Source organism: Rhopalosiphum maidis, chromosome 2 (genome assembly GCF_003676215.2).
Source record: "Rhopalosiphum maidis isolate BTI-1 chromosome 2, ASM367621v3, whole genome shotgun sequence".
NCBI lineage: Eukaryota > Metazoa > Arthropoda > Insecta > Hemiptera > Aphididae > Rhopalosiphum > Rhopalosiphum maidis.
In genome coordinates, this window is record NC_040878.1 from 92,275,791 (window position 1) to 92,298,500 (window position 22,710).

Genomic DNA, 22,710 nt, shown 5'->3' on the forward strand with positions numbered 1-22,710 from the left:
ATACTTTGATATCTTCAACATCGTCAAAAGGGTGAAATATGGGAGACATAGACAAATAAACGGTTTATGCGATTTGATTATTGGAACAGCATCCAGTAATAAATGATAATACCCAAATATAGCCAATAAAGGTATTATAATATGTACCTATAAGCCATATGGGTATATTATTATAGTTCTGTTGTCTATTTTAGTAGGAAAATTAATTTACCGCTACAGTATTAGCATATTTTTGATATTTCCCGATGTAAATTCAACAGATTCTTGATGTCATATTAAATACAGACGAACACTCGTGGTCGATAATAACTATAGCGCATGTCGTATTGTCATGTATGTTGTTTGTATGATATTATAATTAACTCGAGATTCGAGGTATGTGTATTTATACGGGACTATGCAATTGATGCAAGCGACGCGGCGGCGTCGACGTCGGTCCAGCGCAGACAAGGATGACCACGTGTCGGTCCCGCGGCGCGTCTGAGCCGCCACGCGTTATTAATGGCTGCTGTTCGTATCTGCGTTTGACGCGCCTGCGCGCGGCAAACGCGCGTGTGTGAGGCGTGTGTGTGTGTGTGTGTGTTTAGTGTGTACGTTCTTGTTCGGCGTAATAGCGTACGATAAAGTGTTGTTGAGTTTGCAAAGCGGAATATATCGTCTGGAATTATTTTTTTGTATTTATTTTTTTTTCGGTTAATACCGGTTCTTAAAGGCCGTTCATTGTCCTTGGGTGACTCTCGGGTCTGTTGACGCGCGCGAACGATCCCGTCTTCGAGTCGTCGTGGTATTACGCAGCATGTTTGCGCTCGTCGTTCTATCCTTTTCTTCTTTCGCTCAAACATATTATATACATACATTACATACATGATATAAACACATTTTTCACACCACGTAGGTACCTACGTGTTTGCGATGCACACTCACACACACACACACACACACACACACACACACACACACACACACACACACGGCACACATGTATTATAATATATTCACACACACGAATACACGATAATATATAGATATATGTATATATATTAATATATATTATTTATTGTATTTACACGAATTACACGGATCTGGCAAAAAAACACACTCGATTTAGGTAGGTGGTGCACTCGCGTCATTTACGCAACACACACGCATTCACCACCAAAACTTACATAATTATATAGTCATACATGATCATTATTTTAACAGAAAAAGTTCATTTGGAATATAAATTTTCTTAAAATACATTATTTACTCAATTTTAAGTCATTACAAAACAAATTTTTGGAAAAACAATTTTTTTTATTTTTTTGTGTTTGACTTTATGTGTTATCTTTTAATTTTGTTATTTTTTGTTTACAAACATATATTTTAATCTATTGTTCCAAGTCCGATAACTTTTTGGAGATTTGAAAATTTAATTGTCTATTTACCTATTACTCGTTGGAAATTTGGTTTTTATATATTAAACTACTTAAAATTAAATTGCTCTTTAGATTATGATGAAACTAAAAAATATGTCATCATTCAATATAATAATGTAAAAACTGAAAAAGAACTAAATAAAATTGTTTTAAAAATATAATTATTGTTATAAATGTAACTTATAGGGAGATTTTTCTATAGCATACTCCCTCCCCATTTTTTCGAGTTATATTAGATAGGTTATAAACTTAAAATAAATACTGGATAGATATTGGGATATGGTATGATTTGAAAGTTATTATAGTAATTAATATTGACAATTGCAATAAGTTGATTTTATCATTATGAACCTTTAATTTGACGAAGGGGAACTGATTTAACTCTATTTCCTCCAAAAAGTATGATAAGTATACCTTATTATTATCATTAGACCTTACTATACCTTAATCCTCAGTACATTAAGTTGAACAAATTAGAAGCTAATCACATATTTTTCAAAAAAATCATGTACCTGATATACTTGTTTAACTAATTGTATAGTAAAAATGGGAAGTTTTAATATTAAAAAAAAAATTGTTCTTCTATTTAAAAGTCTAGAATTATGATCTATAATTACACATTTACACCACGAAGTTCTCCCAGTATGTAATAATAATAAATATAATAATATAAACAAATAACATATAATATATAAATGTATTCAGTATACTATACATTAACAAATATAACTGCGCAAATCATGCAGGTTATTATGGCTGATACTGAGTCGTATAAATATAGAAGACAATATTTTAGGTATACCTATACCTATATACGACCTACCTTATATTTGGTAAACATGTAGGACTCTGACTGCTATATATATTATATTCTTCAATGTATTCTTTTGGTAATTATTAAATAAATTATCAATATATATATAATATCTGTAGATGCAATTGTCTAAAAAACGGCTTTCTCCCAGAAAAATGAAAGTTGAAGTATTTGTATTTTTTATTTTATTTTTGTATACACATCACGAAAATCCAACATTATATTATGATTTCTCTACGAACACGCAACTGCACACACGTACCGTACCGTTGATATTTATATACAAAGATGGTTTTTGCTAATGATAACGATAGGCGATAAGTATTATTAGTTGCGTACTTATGAACTTTTTATTTGGAGGTGTGAAATTGTGCGGAATAATACTTTAAGTTCCTTTATACAATTATAAAAATAAATCAATGATAACGATAATACGTACGACTGGATATAAAATTATAAAATCATTCGTTTCTACCAAACAAGATTTTAAAAATAATTACAGGCTCTGAAACTATTTGATGAACATCATAATTTTTATTTTTTTATAATATAAGTGTATAGATTAACCTACTTATTATTATAATTAACAATATGATGTTACGTATATTTTTTAGGCTCCACCAAAAAGCTTGAAAAAATAACACAAGATCCCACATAAATAATTCTTATAGAAATTTAAAAGTATTAATATGTATGTATATATATATATATATTCTATAGTTAAAAAATTTTTTATCGGTGTTTGAAGTTCAAGTGTTGATAAAATTTCAGAATATATAGATAAACAAAAATAAGGATGTTGTTATTTTAGTATAATTCAAAAATATTATTCGTCGGAATTTGACAATATCTACGTATTTTTTTAATACGTATTAGTATTTACACAATTAAATTTTCTAAATATATTTGATTATTTGTAATTTATTCATACTACGTAGCTACTTAATCTCATACGTTGGTTATTGGTTCATAAATAAATTTATAATAATATTATAATACCTAATTTTTTTATAATATAATATGCGATTTGTTTTAGGCAAAAATTAGTTAACTTATCGTATTTTCTGTTGTTATATACGATATATAAAATATAAATATAAATTGTATTAATGTATTGCTAATAGAAATAGAAATATTTAAATATATAATGAAATATCCTCATAGAAATATAGGCTGAAGAACGTATTCGATCAAAACCCATTTTTCCGAAACAATGATTTATTTCAAATTTAACATATCCATTATAATATAGGCGACCCCCAATATGGGGGGTCACTCATCAGTGACAAAAGGTACACTTAATATCTAATCGATTATCTATTTTCCAAAATTTTAAAATAATTAAAAATAATTTCATTAATTGTTACTTTACGTATAAAATCTGTAGGCTGAGTATATTTTTTATAATAATATTTGAGAAACATAATAATAAATAATAAATCATAAACTTTAAAATCATGATTATTTGAAAAATATAAATGATGCACCTATAAAATACAAATCGTAATAATAACAAATATACTTCTCATTAAATATCCAAAGTATTCATACAACGGTTATAAAATACGTAGCATAAAATTCAATAAAACAACACATTATTCAGTGGCGCCAAGTTCAAGTTTCAAGACCGGTTTCAGGCGCCATATAGCTGGTCAATAGCAATAAAACAAAAATGAGAAATAGATGATAAAATACTAGATGTAGGATACATAATATTAAATTATTATCGTTTAGTATATATAAATAATAAAAAAAATACATATGTACTTATACGAAATAGGTATTGCGTACAGATTATATCATGTTATGTATATTATTATATTATTGGGTAGAGTATATAAATTATAGGTACATTACTACTTTTACTAGGAGGTACTATTTATACATAGTTTATGCCATAATTCATTAAAAACAGTTTTTATTTTTGTAAAATAAATAATATTATGCCATTATTATATATAGCCATGATTATAGAATCTTTTAGATTCTGCATGAGCAAAGCGTTGAATTTATTGATTTTACATATGATGATATGTATTTTTGTAGGTGTATTATGTCACTTTTAGGACGATAATAATACTTTAACTTAGAGGGTGATTTTTAGTAGCAAATTGGATCTAATTGGTACATTGGGAAATCAATAATAGAATTTTCGAATTAAATTTTAAATTGATTACATAAAAATAATAAATAAATAAAAAATTACAATAAACAACGAAAGTAAAGAAGTAGGGTTTTTGATTTACTGTGTTGAAGCTATCGAGTACCTACTGAAGTATAACTATTCTATGCGAGTAGGTTACTGACCACTATCATGTGTAATATGTTATCAAAACCACTATTTTTTGTGAGCAAGCGCTCGTTTACCTACCTACCTTTAACAGAACAACATAAATTGACAAATTATTACATTTTTTTCAATAATATTTCTAGTTTAACTTTTTATAAGAATTATAATTTAGGAACTTTTTCTGAATGGATTACAAAGAAAATGTAAAATATATTGATACGTATAAATCAGTAATACTAATAGTAATAGTAAAGAAAAGGTTAGTACATATTCCATGGCTGTATACACAATGTACTAGGTATATTCAGTGACGTGCCCAAGAATTTTCGATGGGAGGGGGTATATGTTATAAGAAAATACTGGATTTAATTGCATTAAAAACACACAAAAATTGGTCTATTTAGGTATGTAATAATACATTTAGTTTAGTTAAATTTAAATATTTAAACAAATATTAATAGTTTTATGTTCGATTAAAGTTGTAATCATCACGAAAAATTAATATTTAGATTACTTCAAAATTATACTTTTTATTAAACATACAATATTTAATATTACTCAAGTATTGTTTTTTGAATATTCAATTAATTTTCCATAAAATTTCCATTCTTAAATTCCAATTAATTATACAATCAAAATCAATGCCCGTACCAACCATACATTTCAGGGGGTTGAACCCCTACCTCTCCATTATATATGCCACTGAGTAGATGTAATATGTATAGGTATTTATATAATTTAATGTTTCTAATATATTTATATATAAGAGAGGTTGGTAATTAACTCATTACAATTAAAATATAGTATATTACATAGGATTATACATGGTTTAAATATACTGTATATTTAAGCAATTATTCTATTCAACATCTAATTTTGATATTTTAGGTGCATTTAAACCAGCGGGTCCCTAATGTGGACGTATTAACCGACGGCGACGGTGGTAGAAGCGATAAAGACGACGAAGACAACGGTGGCAGTAAAACAAGTGCGGGCGACGGCAAGGGTGGTTTCTTCCAATTTACGGCGAATGACAAGCCAAAACGCAGCGTGGATATGACGTACGATAAAAAGTAAGATCTGATCGGTCGGCAGCGCACGCGTTGTACGCGCGCGACGTGGCGTCGGAAAATGGCTTGCGCATGGACACGACGTTGCTCCGCAGTGAGACAATCGAACGTTATAACACTTATAACAAATGACACTTTTAAAATTAAATTAAAATAATGATTATTTTTCGTTTAAATATCCGATCATATTAAAATTTAAAGTTGAAATGTCTAAAATAAATTGGGTATTTTTTTGAGATTCATAACTTATGAGAAACTTTGTATTATATTATTAATTTAAACGTTTGAATATCTAATGTCGACAAAATTTTAATTTAAATTGTTCAGTGAATCAGTAAATGTATCAATTAAGTATTAAGGTAGATGTATGTATTTTTACGCTAAACTATTTTTAGTATAGATTAGGTTCTATGAAGAATACCATATTACATTTACAAACCTGAGTTTTTAAAATTAAAATTTTTATGAATCCTTAATTCCAAAAAATTTTTTTCCTAAAACGAATTGATAAAAATTGAATAAAAGTCAAAAATATTTAGATAAATCTTTAGATAGTACAAAAATAATTAAAAAATTTTAAAAATTATATCATGTTCTGAGAATACTAATATAAATATTTATCAACAATACTATCCAGTTATACATGCTATTTTTTATTTTTAAATTTGATACAACAAAATTATGAAATAAATGTATTTTCGAATGCCAAGTTGATAAATATTTCCGTTTTTTCCGATTATTTATTAATCTTCGAAAATACCAGAAACGGTAGAAACTCTCTGGTGCACTCTACGGTGCACTCTCTGAAAGTTGGTTATTGAGATCTACTGTGAGTGTCAAAGTAATAAAAGAAAAAAAAACACTTCATTGTTTAAAACTAATACATTTTTCACTCCTCCGACCATAATTAAAAAAAAAATTAAAATGAAACGCAATTTTTTAAACAATACTAATTATAAAGAATTCAATATTTTACGAAAGAATAACAAGAAATTTGTATAAATGACTTAAATTATTTACTTCCAATATCATTGTGAAATTACGATTTATCCACGGATAATCAGCTTATACTAACTCGAGTTTTATTTCTAAAACACTTGTAATTTGTATGTTATGAACGCCTGGAAAATGCATACATGAGCAACACAACGATGTTCTATGATTGTGTATTTCAGTATTTCTGTATAATTATTAGTTATTAATTTATTATAATATAATAATATTATGTAACATATAGGTTATTACTAAGGTTCGGATTTAAAAGCAATATAATTAATAAAAAAAAAGTATTTAATTTATATAAAAGCAATCACAAAATTTAATAAAAAAATTTAATAATTTAATAATACAAAAAATAATTATTTGTACAATGTAGTGATTACTGATGGTTTAACTATTTTATAAGTTATAGTTATTAGTTTTAAATTATAATAGTAATTGTGTAATTGTAGTAATTATATGAGTAGATGCTTTTTTAGATACCTATATACGTCCTACACCGGCTACACCAAATTAATTATAAACAGTTATTAACTGATGGTAGTTTTGTGATCCCTATGTACGGCTATGATTTTTTTTTAACGATTTCTTCAGCGTAAATAAGGCTTATGTAAAATACGAGTATCTCATTAACTTGACGTCAATAAGAAAAGATTATATAACCATTCACACCAACTGTTTGGTACATGGATGTATAGTGATTAATGGAATGTACAAAGGAAGTATATTTGAATCGTGTAATTATAACAACAAAATGGAATGGGTGCATTTCATTTGTCTGTATAGGTGATATACTTAATAAATTGTTAGAATATGTTAAAATTATTCAACTATAACATAATTAAATAGCTATGTAATTTGATCAAATTGAGTATATATAAACAGCACAGTTGTAGATAACTGTATACGCGGAGCATAGTTGGGGGTTACACTATAATATAATAATATTATAAGAAATCAATAGGTTTATGTATTAATTAATATAAGTAATATTTAGACTAAGAAAATAAATGAAAACACATAAAAATAATAATTGTAAGTGTATAACCACCAGTCCCTATTTTTTACAGTAGCAAATAATATTAAATAGACAAAAAAAGTTTATGTTAAAACCCTTAAAAGATGTTTGTCAAGATATGCAAAAAATAGGGACTGATAACCACTACACATATAAAACAGGTAAATAAAATACTCAATTAGTATAAACTATGGATTATAGTTATAGACAATTATGGTGTTACACATTTACAAATAATCAAGCAAACTAGAACAATTATCAATCATAATTATTTTGCTAAGGCAAAAAAGTTCGATCTATCACTATTTTTTGTTCGTTTTGAATCACTATTGTAAGGAGGAACTGCGCTAACATTTGATTCTTCAAACGTTAGTATTTTTTCTTCCTCATAAGCATAGGAGGATAGGCCATTTTTGGCCTACCGGGAAATTTTAAAAAGGGGCCCCCACATGAAAAAAATGTCTAAAAAGGGCCCCATAACAGAAATACGAAGGGGGGCCCACCGGGAAATGCCCGGTTTCCCAGTAGGCATATGCGCCCATGCTCATAAGTCATAACTGACTGGTATACTTTTGGTATCGGTTAATGGTGGTCAGTGTCATATATAGGTGGGTTTAGGGGTTCAAACCCCCCTTAAAATGTATGGTTGATACGGGCATTTATTTTAATTGTATAATTAATTGGAATTTAAGAATAAAAATTTTTTTTAATCCCTCCTGGAATTAATTTCTATGTACGCCACTAATGGTAGTATAACTTAGAAAAATTGTTTTTCAGATTTATAATTATAATTATTATAAAGTCTTTGATCTATGCAGAGATTTCAAAATTCATGTCAAATGCATCAAAATGAATGTATCTTTTTTGCCAATCGTTGAAACAGTATTTATATATATTAAGGCGGCCCTCAAAGCCTTTTTTTTTTTGGCCCAAAAATTCTAAAATTACGGAAATTTTATCTTGAATTTTTTTCATAATTTTTAAGTACGTATATTTTGTAAATCGTCATTCTCTACTATGAGTATGAATTTACTAAAGTCTAAATCAAGAAACCATATTCTCAATTCGTCTTTAGAATCAACAGAATCGTGCATCAGATTAACCACCAAAGGGTGTTCGATTGATATTGAAAAATTGGTTTCTAAAAACAACGATAATCATCAAATAATAATTATCTAAATTCTAAATATAAGTAACCAAATCATCATAATTATATATATTAATATTAATTTGTAATGTAGTAATTTGTGCATTATATAATATGTTTGCAATAAAATAAAATATAAATAATAATACCTACCATTAGTACCATTTATTTTTATTTTTTAGTGGCCCCTGGGGGTTTTATATGAAAGTGTTAATTGGCCTGCCATTTGCCAATTACAAAAGGTTAGACCGCTCTGATATATAGATATTATATTATATATCAATTTTTTATTTATTAAATTAATTGTTTCGACAAATTTTTATTTTTACAACGTTCATAATACAGTGAAAACTCTTTATAACGAAACTTTTTAAAACGAAAAACTCTATATAACATAAACATTATATAATAATGATTAGTTTGCTTTATAACCCATTAGTAAATTCATTCTCTATAACGTATAGTCAAACAATATTTATGTTTCATAACACAATTTACCTGTTAAGTATTATAAATTATAAAAATGCCGAAATTTCCAAGAACGATTACATTCTTTCATTATCTACTTTTAATAACGTAATAATACCATTATTATCGATATCGAAAATATTCATTTTATTATCAACGTAATTTCTAACAAAAATTTTGTTTTTTTAAAACCCTCTCAATTACGAAAACTTTCTTTAACGATAGAAATCACTTGATCCCTTCAGATTCGTTATAAAGAGTTTTCACTGTATATTTAATTATAAATTATCAATAATATTTAATCTATTATATTTATATAATATAATTTACTTTACTAAAAATCATTGAATTTATAACCACGATCATATATACTATATAGTCATCCCGATAAAACCTTTGTCATATAGTTATATAACATTTTATTTTTGTGTTGCATAATATTTTAAAATTGTTGATCATTTTGATATTTTATTTATCGACTAAATCATTTAAATTTTATCTTGTTAAAAAAATAGACAAAATCATTCAAATTTTAAAAATTGGAGGCATTATTGTTGATAAATTTTATTAGGGAACCAATAAGAATTGTTTATGATAGTATTTTTGTTTATTCATTTTGATTGGTTAACATACAGGGCGATAACAATACAATTAGTAAAACTTATTGTAATTTATGATTTTGGATTTGTTAAATTTGTTAAGAATATGGAACATGGGTTGAAAGTTAAGATTTTCACTTTTTAGATTGTTTGTTAATGGTTAAATTTATACAATTGTTAATAGTTCCATTTCTAATGTTTTACGTAGTATTTAAATAACAATTTTTTAAATTTACTTATAAATAACATAATATCAAGTGATTTAATTATTTTGTTATTAGTTATAACTCGTTTTTATATATTTTTTTATTGACAAATGAATTGTAGTTTATAATTGTTCTACATAAAGGTAAGAAAACAGTAAATACATTGCATCAACAATTTGATTCCTTCAAAATATTGTGATTATTATGATTAACATTTAATATACATATCTTCAATTGTTTTTTAGATTCAATATGTCAGACCGCAAAGCAGAATTAGAGAAAAGAAAGCTAAACTACAAGCCATTAGAGAACAAAAAGAAAGACTTCGTAAAGAAAAAGAAAAAAAAGATGTATGTAAAATTTTAACAACATATAATATTTACCTTATATATCGCCTTATACATTGTCTTGTACTGTTAAAACTTAAGTTATACACAAATTAAAAAAAAAATAGTACAAGTTTAATTTTATCTTTAAATTTTAAATTTTAAATTTCACTAATACATTGTAATTTTATGTGGTTAATTCGATAATAACTTTTTTTTAAACTTAATTATAATAATAATAATAAGTAAAAGTGTATTGCAATTTTGTGTTTTTAAATTTTTGATGGTAGCTTTAATATTTTAAATGGGTAAAATTTGTATTCCTGTTAATCATTATATTAAATAGGGAGATGAAGCAGTTTCACGTGGTATTAGTGTTGAGAAAGATCAAGGTAAAGAAATTGATGAAATGTTATCATCCCTTGGAGTTGCACCAGTTTCAGGTATATGTTGCTTAAAATATATAATTTGTTATCAAAAAATAATTTATTTCTTAATTGATTTAGATGTATTGTCAAGTTTGACCACTTCACCTAATAAAAGTGAATTATTGTATAATTCAATGTCAACTCCTGATTCTAGTGCAAAAGGATCACTACCTCAAACTCCTGCAACTGGGTAAAATTGATTAAAACAAAATATTTATGTTAATAATATTTAAACTTATACGTTTTGTCCCATGATAAAGTTAATTGCTGTTGCAACAAAAGCAAACATTTTGCCTTTTAATTTATTTATATTGATAAGTTAATATTGAAAAGAAAAATGTTTACTAGTACTGTTCTAATGCAAGTGTGGTGTCCTATTAAATTTAAATTTAAAAGAATAAAAAAACTTACTATCTGAAATAATTATTCAGTTATTTATATACATTAAACATATAATATAAAACCATTTTAATTAATAATTATTGTTGAGTAGTATTTGATAAATAACAAACAGTAGTGCATAGAGGACATTTTTAAATCACATGCAGTTATTAAAAGTATATCCACCCACCCAACCTTTTTTTTTTTTTAAATTGTTTTACTTTTCTCAGCCATTATACACAAAACATGTATTTAAATTAATTTTAATAATAATATCTTAGAATAACTTGGTACCCTACTGATTAAATATTCAAATAAATTAGTAAATCATTTTAGTCTACAAAAATTAATTATTACTATTTATATACAGGGTGGTGGAGTGAACTGGATGATTTTAAAATAATAATAAAAACAAAAAGTATTTTTTTAACAAATTTATTTATACAACCTGAAAATATATAAAATAGCAGTACCTAGTAAGCATATTTTAAAATTCACTGTATTGTTGCCCCATTTTATATAAGTTTCTACGTGACACCAGTAACTTACAACCCCTCCCTCCTCCTTGTCAACATCATATGCAATTGCAGTACTTGTTAATTTTTCAAGGCTATAACTACTTAAAATAAAATTATTTTTTTTTACTAGTTATATTTTCAAAAATTGTTACTAATTCATATAATACTTTTTTCTATATACTTTTTGCACAAATAAAAGTGTAACAAATTGAATAAAATGAACACAATCAATGAATAATATTGTTTTCTAAAAGTATTTCTCTAATATGGATTAATACTATTAATTATCTTTAATAAATCTAAAAATATACTTTTGTCGTCAGTACCACCAATCCTTTGATTGAGAATTTATTCTTCTCAATTAGTGCATAATAATGTTGCATGTTTGAGGTAAAAGGTCAAAAATATGCAATTATATAGCACCAGCAATTTATAATTTAGTGAAAACTATATTTTCATTAATATTTTATGGCTTAATAATTTTATTTCATTATTATTAACTAATCTTGATGATATTTAAATTTTTAGTCCAAAGCCTACAAAGAAAGTTCGCGAGTTATCAATTGTTTCTCTTTCTTCTACAAATATACCACCTAAAGAGATAGAATGCTATACTAAAGCTGTTCAGACTACACATTCATCAAACGAAAGAGACGGTATGCTTTATATAAATTTGATTTTTAAATTCTAAATTAAATATAAACGTGGAACTAAGTAAGAAATGTATGCATGATGATTTAGATTTAATTTTCTTTAAGTAATGTTACTTAACGATTTATACTTTATATACAAAAATAGTCACTTGTTGTATTTATTATTGTTATGCTGCACTGGTTTCTGGTAAAATAAATTAAAGGATCCTGCACTTCTTCCCCTCTTAAAGGTTATTTTGAAGATTGGTGGAGGCCTAGAAAAGGTTAGATTCACAAATTTCCAGTAATAGCCTAGTCTTATAATTGACATTTTAAAACCACTTTTATGTTTAATCCAGGTGGTATACCTGGATAAAAATATTATTAATATGTTTAATAACCTTACATTTAATTTTATTGTTTAACATGAATATAATAATCAAATTAAAAGTATCTATTTATCATGCATATTTAAATGGTAACATTATCCATTAAAATGTACTGATAGTTTTTTTGTATATCACTTGGATGTTGTATTTATTTAATTGTATACTTATATTTATGTATTATATATTTTTTTTCATTTGATGGGGACCATATTGCAAATCATGGATCATTCTCATCAACAGCTCAAGCATTTGGATATTACGGTAAGCTATTATTTAATATGAATATAGGAATAATGTTAACAATTAGACCCTATAGAAATATACATTTCAAAAATAGATATTATGCATGGTATATGTTTTAAAATGTTGTAGTTAAATTTCTGTAGTTCATTGATGTAATAAAATTGACTACATTAATAATTTTGTCGGCAAAATATATTAAATTTCAAAATAATTATAATAATAACAATTCAATTGGATAAAATTATATATTTGTTATACAAAGTAATATTAATTTATGGAAGTATACTTTAAATAATATTAAATTACATCTAACAATAATTATAATAATAATAGTGGGACAATATAACTTTCTTCGTATATTAATAATTAATTAACGCAACCATCCAATATAGGTGGTCCATATAATTTGATAATATTTTCATTTAATCTATTTGGTTATTCATGGATTTTAATTTGATGTTAAATTTAAAACTATTATTAATATTAAAATAACTATCTACTAACAATGATCAATTTATTACTTCATTTTTATTACTATTGCACTAATGCACTAGTTTCTATTATTTTTATTACTTTTACTTGCACTGATCTATTTTTTTATTTTGCTTCTTAGACACTTAAAATATGATACTCTGCAATTAAAATATATGTTTTAATGAGTTTCATTGTTTATACATTTTTTTTTTTTGCAATAGACTAATAGAGTATACAATTTGATATTAGACTTAATTTTTTATTTATTAAAAACTGCTTGGTATGTGGTATAAGCTGTATATTTTGTAGTATAATTACTGAACAGTAAATTTAATTATTGGTCTATTACTATTTAAAAAGACTCTATACCCATATCTATCTTTCAAAAGCAAATTGCACTTTCTGAATAATTTATTTAACTTTGTTGTGTTTAATATTTGAGTGAATTTACCCATTTTCAAATTTAAAAGTAAGAAAACTATCTAATGAAATTATGTGATTTCACAGATTTTTCTTATATTTTTATTTTAAAGTGAGTTATGAGTATTTCAAATTGTTAAATTATTGATATATTTTAAAACACTTATAGCTTGTCTTAAAATTAAAATATTAAAAAAATTTACAAGATTCACCATGTAATGTTTTTACTTTAAAATTTGATAATAAGTCAATTCACTTTAATATTAAAAATAATAAAGTTAAATGGATTAATCAGAAATTACAATTGTTTATGTTATGCATTTGTAAGACAAAAACAATACTTGTGGTTATAACGTCCTTTTAATTATATGTTAAAAATAATTTTTCAAAACTAAGTATTTTTATATTACTACAGTAGTACAGTAGATACATTTCTTCTTTATTTATACATTAATTAGACATATTTTATAACTAAAATTTAATTTAATTACAATTAAAAAACCTTACTTTTGTTAGCTTATTGCAGTTCTTTATTTAAATATTTATTCAAAAAAAGAAATATTTACAAAAGTTAAAGTTTTTTGGTTTCAAGTCCGAAAACATTTTTTTTTTTTTAAATTTTTGGTAAAAATCAGTTTTAATTGTATACTAAAATATTAATAGTAAAACCAATACATTAAGTATTTGCTCAAAGTATAAAATTATTTAGTATTACAAGTTTATATACATTTTAATATTTACTACTGAATAATAATTAAATTATAAACAGAATTAAACAAATATATAAGTATTTAAAATTATAATTTAAATTAAAATATTTTTTGAAATTTAAAAACTAAAACTTTTTGAAAAACAACTGATGTAATAATCTATTAAATCGGTACTTTGCAATTATTGTGACTATCTACGATTTTACGGTAAAATCAATTAGGTTATTGCGACTACCCAAAAATGTTTTACCAAAATCTTACCTAATAGTTATTTAATTTGTCAAATTCATAATAATTATTTTAATAGAATTAAAGCGCAAAACATTTTCAATCTTATGTTAATTTTAAGTTTCTATACTTCTATAATACATTTAAATATTAAACGTTTTGTTTTTGTGTTGTATTTTTACCATATATATTAATTATTATTGATATAATATTCTATATTATGATACAATCTTATTTAGAAAATTTTAGTTTAAATTTTTAAATTAGTTGAATTATTTTTTATTAAATATAGTGTTCACTAGTTGTAGTCACGATAATCAAATTGTTGTAGCTATTGATAGTCTACTGTATAATCAAGTAGTCATATTAACCAAAATGTACCATTAAAACCTTAATTTCTTACCTTTTACTGAATGGTAGTACTTGGTAGTACTTATTTTTTATAATTTATTTTTCTTTATTATAATAACATATCACTTATTAGTTATTTGTAAAGAACAGCACTTTTATTGTTTTAATTTTTAAATGTTTATTTTTATGTATTTTACATTTCACTGCACTTGATTGTAATTTATAAGTATTTGTAAATAGTATGTAGATGCTTTTGGTTTTCTAAAATAGTAATTATTTATTAAATTATACTAGTTTAAATTAAATTCCTTAATTTTCTAAAACGTTGGTTTATTATTTTGTTTTCTTAGTATTGTATTAGTTATATTAATACAACTGATAGAAGATAATTTGAATAATGCATTATTTATATTATGTATAAACATTTTAAATATATTCATTATTTTGTTTAAATATACTGATATACATAATATATTATTATTAATTTATATACAATAGTATTAGTATGTAGGGTTAATATAAAAAGTTAAGCAGGGAAACATTTTACTGGGATTTAATATATTTTTTATATAGTATTATAACTAAAGATATTTATTAATGTTTTATTTCCCATGATATATGTATTTCCCTGCTTTTATCTTTTATTGAAATACATTTATTTTAAGTTATATTTATATAAAAAATGCAAAATTGATGCCTCTTGCAATTAACTACTTCACGGTGGTGTTTATGTCGTTTTGCTTGTTTTTGTTCTTTTTTCAAGACGAATACAACTTAAATCCTGGCTTGGAATGGGAAGACGAATTTACAGGTAGGTACATCAGCAAATGCTTTAAAGCATTTTTTGAATTTGTAATTTAATTAGGTACATAAAAAATGTAATTTTTTAGTTTATAGATTGTACTTTATTCTATATGATTTAAATTTGGAAATTAATTTATTTTGTTGATGGAGGTTGCGTTAATTTGAATGTTATGTATTATAATATATTCGATAGACAAATGCACATGATGTTTGTGTATCACCTGATATGATTCAGAAAACTTAATATTTTTTTAAACTCTATTCCAAAAGTAAACTGGGTTTTGAATTATTTATTATCATTATTATCAAAAGCTTTTATTTTATTTACTTTTATGTCGTACATTTTACATATTTATTTTAATTTAAAAATTTAATTTCAATTTTTGGGTACCTAATCTATTAATTTAATTTAAATGTCTGAATCTTATTAAATATACATTACCAAAATGCTTATTCAAAGCCTCCTTTCATAGTATAAAAATTAACCCAATATTTTTAATATTTGCTTAATTTTTTTTTTGTTTTTTTTTTTTAACAAATATTATTTTACTTAATTTTAAACATTGGCAGAAATACATTTTTAACACAATTTAACCAAATATAAATTATTGGATGCATATTAAATATGTGTACTGTAAGCATCTATTGCTAGCTATTCCTAAGTAATTAACAGACAGTTCTTACGTATGATGATGGCTCTGGTCAAGCGGAAGATGAAGATATCAGTCTTACAAATTTGTCCACTTTCCAAAGCAAGCTGCCACCAGGTATTCTATCTCAAGGACTTCCTCAGGTGAAGGAAGTTGCACCAGCTGTCACTTCACTGGAAAGAGAATTAATTGTTAAAGAAGAACCTAAAAAAGGTAAAATAACTAATAATTTGTTAGATTATACTTTGTATGCTTATATGAATTAAATTATTTTGATTATTATTTAGTTAGAGAATTAAGTGATGCAGAAAAAATGATGATTGTTCATTCTGAAGATTTTCAACAATTTATGGATCGTGCAGGGCGTGTGATGGAACGAGCTTTATCTGAAAATGTAGATATTTATACAGATTATACTGGTGCTTTAGATGACAATGATATAAAGTTAGTACAAACTAATAAAAAAATTATAAAACTTTATAAATAAATTGTTTATATTTTATATTTTAGTGAAGACAAAAGTAGTACTCGATTATCATTGTCACGTGTGTTTTACGATGAACATTGGTCTAAAAACCGTTTAGTTACATCTTTAGATTGGTCTCAACAATTCCCTGAACTTACTGTAGCATCATATAATATTTCTGATGCACCGCATGAACCTGATGGTGTAGTTCTTGTATGGAATACTAAATTTAAAAAGAATTCTCCTGAATATGTATTTCATTGCCAGTCAAGAGTACTTTCAGCTACATTTGCTCGGTAAAATATTGTTTTTTGAAACATTTGTATTTGTACTAATAATAAATTTTTTTTTTTTTATTTAGGTTTCATCCAAATTTAATTCTAGGAAGCACTTATTCTGGACAAATAGTTTTGTGGGATAATCGAGCACAGAAGAAAACTCCTATTCAGAGGACACCATTATCAAATACTGCTCATACCGTATGTTTAAATTTATTTTAAATAAATCTATACTATTTAAAAATATTTATTTAGATAGTGTCAGCATCATATTCGTTTTCTTTTTCTAACCCATGCGCAAATTTACTAATCCAATCTTATATTGTGAACTTTAATTTATTTATTCTTAAAAAGTTGAGAACATTATTAGTCTTTGTTCGTTGATCTTTTTTTAAAAATCTTATTTCAACTATGCAAATTATGAGTATGTAAAATATTGAAATAATTAATTAATTAAAAATAAATTAATAATTCTAACATATTACAGAAATATTGACATTTTGTAAATAGTCAACATATAACACTGATAATCTTAAATTTCACAATAGATCAATTTACTCTAATATAAAATTGAACTTTAAAAGATTGGTTCTGATTACTGCCAAGTTACTATGTTGAGCATGGGTAGAGATAGAGAACTAATAGTGCGCTGATTTATTCTTACATTATTTTTGTTACAATCTTTATTTTAGCATCCTGTGTACTGCATTCAAGTTGTGGGTACACAAAATGCACATAATCTCATTAGTATTTCAACTGATGGGCGATTGTGCTGCTGGAGTTTAGACATGTTAACTCAACCAGTTGAACGCCTTGATTTAACTGCCAAGCAATCTAAATCTGTGTCTGTGTCTGCTTTTGCCTTTTTGCACGATGATGTTAACAAATTTGTGTTTGGTAGCCAAGAAGGAGCAGCATATTCTGGTTGGTTCCATTAACCATTTAATTTTTATAAAACCTAATCTTGGAATTTTATGTTTGTTTTAGCTTGTAGACATACAAAAAAAGCTGGTGTAGTAGAGAGTTATGAGAGTCATATTGCACCAATAACAGCTATTGATACTCACTGTGCTGTTGGAAACACTGATTTTAGTCACTTATTCTTAACGAGTTCAATAGATTGGACAATTAAACTATGGAATATTAAGGTTCAGTATTATTTTGTTTGAATTTCTATATTTTTATGTTTAAATAATTTTTTAAATATTAATAAAGGAATCTAAACCAATTCACTCATTTGAAAACAACAATGATTATGTAAGCAGTGTTGCTTGGTCTCCTGTACACCCAGCTGTATTTGCTGCAATTGATGTTACTGGTCGCTTAGATTTATGGAACCTTAACAATAATACAGAATCACCAACAGCTAGTACAGTTCTTGATAACTCACCATTATTAAAGAGTCTTATGTGGTCACAGAATGGAACTCATTTAAGTGTTGGAGATGAGTATGGCAAAATTTCTGTATTTCAAGTTGGAGAGGTTTGTATTAAAATTATTTATTAAATATGTATGAAATATTATAGCGGGGTTTCAATTTAAATCTGTATTTATAGTTTAGGTTTTTAATATAAGAATAAAGCAATATAAGAGGTTGTAGAAATTACAATTTTAAATTATAATATAATAATGTGTAATGCGATTAAATAGTGAAAAAAAAATAAACTTGAAGTTGAAGAATGTATACAGAGTTTAAATAAAGAAAAGACTAGCAATTTAATAATTCAAACATGAATTATACCAAACAAATATATTATACTAAAAATAATATAAGAAAGCACTATGATTTATGATTATTAAATTATTGTCTTAGTGGTGGGTTAACTTCATATACATGAAAAATAAGAAAATTTACCTTTGTTTAGTTAATTTTGGAAACTTATATAATGAATATTTTTTCATTAATAGAATGATTGTAATAATTTGTTTTTTAAATGTAGCAAATGACTCAACCAAGACATGATGATTGGTCCAAGCTTTCTAACACACTTCAAGAGTTAAAGAGTAACCAGACAGATGAAATGGACAAATCTATTAACTACAGTTCAGGCTCAGTTTCTTCAGTTTTTTCTAGGTCTTCTAGTATTTTGATGAAGTAATTACCTTATTAAATAATAAGTAATATTATATATAAGATATGTCATGTTAGTCTTACAGACATGTATCAATTTATGATCTATTTATATATATATAAAAAAAAAAACAGATACTTATTTTATTTTATTGCATTATTTAAAAATAAATTTACCTGTTAAAAATTGCTTACTAATTTATTTATATTTTTAAATTTAACTTAATTTGAACATAATTAATTTGTATGATAATGTACTGAAATAAAATATTATCATTGATGCTATAAAACATTTTTGGAAGTAATTGTGTACTCAAATTATTTTCTAAATATAAATATTTAGAATAAAAGTTGTGTTCTTAAAATCTATTAAATATTCACTCTAAAAATGCTGTTTATTTTAAAATGTGTTGTGCTTTACATTTACTTATTGTGCCCAGTATAAAGATGAATATTTAGACATTTTTAAATGTGCACCTCTAAGATCTGTCTAAAAATTAGAAAAGTTAAAAAACTAAAAGAACTCCAACTGAAGATTTCTGATATGAAACAATACTTCTTTTTAAAATTACTTGTCAGCTAAGTTGAAATATTAAAAAATAATATTCCATAATTAAGAGGATGATTTTAGATAGTAATTTGGATCTAGTTTGTACTTTAAAGAGGTAAAAATTAAAAACTCCCAGTGTTATTTTTTTTAATTGGAAAAAAAAATATAATATGAAAAATCTTAATTTTTCATGCCAATTCAATATTATTATTAAAATAATTATTTTGCAACCATGATTACCTTAAAATTTATCAAATTCAATCTTTGCTTAATTTAATGCGGTTAATAATAGTCAATGTTGTGAAAGAAGAAAAATAAAAACAACTAAACCAATAACTTGTTTTTCATATCAGTAATCCATATTAATACATTTTATTTTTATTCATTTTCCTTATTTTATTAATTTTTTTTTTTTTTGAAATTTAAATTTATTATATCTATGTGTATGTCGTATATACAGTACATATATTGAATGATTTGAATGATTCTTTTGTTGAACACTCATCATTTAAAAATCTTTTAATATTTTTTTTTCTTTAAATGTTGTTTATTTTAACTGGAAATTATATAAGAAAAATATTTTCAAATACGTTAATAGATTTTGAAATAATTAGTTTTTTTTGGTAAAAGAATTGCTCTGTATAAATTAACACCTATACCTATTACAATTACAATTTACAAGTAAATCAATTTATAGAGCTGCCAAGAAAAATTAAAAGTAGTTTATTCAATAACAATGCCAAGAATTGTTAAAAAAAATAAATGGATAGAACAAATGTAACTGTTAATTGCGTTCAAAGTTATTTTAAAAGAGCCATTCTCATTCCTTAATTTAATTCTTTAGTGAATTAGTGATAGTATCAATTGTATAATCGCTGTATTTTTCGGAGGAAAATAAAGTATCGTACCTATTTTAAATTTTGAACAGAGTGAGGAATTTATTGATCTTGCGATGATGTATTTTTTTTTTTTTGCCTGACATCACGTTTTGGAGGAGAAATAATGCTTTGGTTTTTGACTTTAGTCCTCTTTTGAAAAAGAAAATGAATATAGTTGGTAATTTGGTGGGGGGGAGGTCAAAAGCAAAAATATTCCCGTAGCGTCAGGAAAAATCCAAAAAAAGAAACGAAAATACGGGAATTTTCACGCATAATTAGTTTTTGACAAAATCGATTTTTTTTATTTTGCTGTAACTCAAAAATGAATCATTGTAAATCTTTTAAATGTTCACCAAACGTTTATATTAGCGATATCTATTTATGATTAAATTTTCAAAATATTTTGACTTTTTTAAGTTATTTATAGACAATTGAAATTTTTTATTTTTTTATTTTTTTATTTTTTTGAAATGCTGATAAAAAAAAACCGAAAAACCTTTAAAATTGAATTGAAGGTTTATTATAAATTGCAATTATCATAATAAAAAAAAAAAATAAAAAATCTATTATCACAATTTTTTTTAAAAACTTTTAAAGTTCAAATATTTACGAAATCGCGAAAATTTGCAACGAATTTTGAAGTTAAAAATTCATAAAATGTTTGTGATTTATACCTAAGGTTAAAAATAAACCCAACACAAAATTCTCCATAATAGCTAATAATTTAATGTATCCTACTAATTATCTTAGACTGACAAATTGGCAAATTATCTCCGTTCAGAATTGTTTTTCGTATAGGTAAATGATATCTGTCATTGCATTCAAAATCCATTATATTGACGATTGACCTACTCTCCATCTCTACTATACATCAGAGCGATACTCACTTGCCCACCCTTATTTTTTTATCTCCAATCATAATTAAAATAAATGGAAAAAGTATATGAAAATCAGTATGATGAATTTTTTTTTGGAAAATTGCAGAAAAATGTTTAGCTTAATCCATGATTATTGATTAGGTATATTTACTGAAAGTTCAAAAACATAAAGTAATTACAGAAATTCAATGTTCCAAAAAAGTTTTAAATTTATTTATAAAAACAGAATTATTTTATTAATTAAAATAAAAGGATGTCAGCGCACTATTTGTTAGTCTTACCATTCCTGCAACTATTTGTACTGCTGAAAGATCCTTCAACACAAATACAAACGATGGTAAGATAATGATAATGTCATTTTTATTTTACTGATTTCAATAATTTCACACTTCACAATTTTTCAATTATATGTAATCGATGGACAATGGTACAAGCAAATGATAGGTAGTTTTACTTTTAAGGATGTCATCAAAAATAAGATTATATATGGATGAATAAAATGGAGAAAAGCATGAAGTAGGTAGGTATATTTATGACAAAATAACAAGGGCGGATACAGTGGTCCTTAACGGGGGGAGGGGCAATTTGTTAGTTATCAACTAAAAAAAGGTCATCATTTATTTAAAAAAAAACTTTGTTGGAAAATATGATACTTTTTTTGTGAACGGGGGGGGGGGCAATTGCCCCCCTTGTATCCGCCCTTGCAAAAGAATACCAAACGTTGAGATTAAAAAGCAGATTTTATAAAGTAGTTTTAAGGATATTCATTTTTATGGTATGTTTGGCAGTGGACACTGGACAATAATATACAACACATACAGGGTGATTTTTTTATCATGAACCATTCATTATTTCAAAAAGTATTGATGTTTTTAAAAATATTTTTTACATTGTTTCAAATTATTAAAAATTCAACTTTTTTTTTAAAAAAATTATATTTTTAAACAGTTTTTATCTTAAGTTATTTACTTTTTTGAATGACAACATAGTTTTAATTTCATATTCC

At 25.0% G+C, this 22,710-nt stretch overlaps 1 protein-coding gene across 1 annotated transcript; it reads left to right on the forward strand.

The window, feature by feature from the left end:
- Positions 1 to 10,166: 10,166 nt before the first annotated feature.
- LOC113551871 (cytoplasmic dynein 1 intermediate chain-like) lies at positions 10,167 to 19,551 on the forward strand. The gene is made up of 16 exons (XM_026954419.1): positions 10,167 to 10,172; positions 10,275 to 10,379; positions 10,702 to 10,798; positions 10,862 to 10,973; positions 12,211 to 12,338; positions 12,539 to 12,598; positions 12,902 to 12,964; positions 15,893 to 15,940; positions 16,611 to 16,796; positions 16,871 to 17,027; positions 17,094 to 17,345; positions 17,411 to 17,528; positions 18,020 to 18,251; positions 18,315 to 18,475; positions 18,543 to 18,809; positions 19,268 to 19,551. Exons 3-16 carry the CDS (start codon positions 10,765 to 10,767, stop codon positions 19,424 to 19,426), a joined length of 1,977 nt encoding a protein of 658 aa, XP_026810220.1. The 5' UTR covers positions 10,167 to 10,172; positions 10,275 to 10,379; positions 10,702 to 10,764; the 3' UTR covers positions 19,427 to 19,551.
- The last annotated feature ends 3,159 nt before the right edge of the window (positions 19,552 to 22,710 follow it).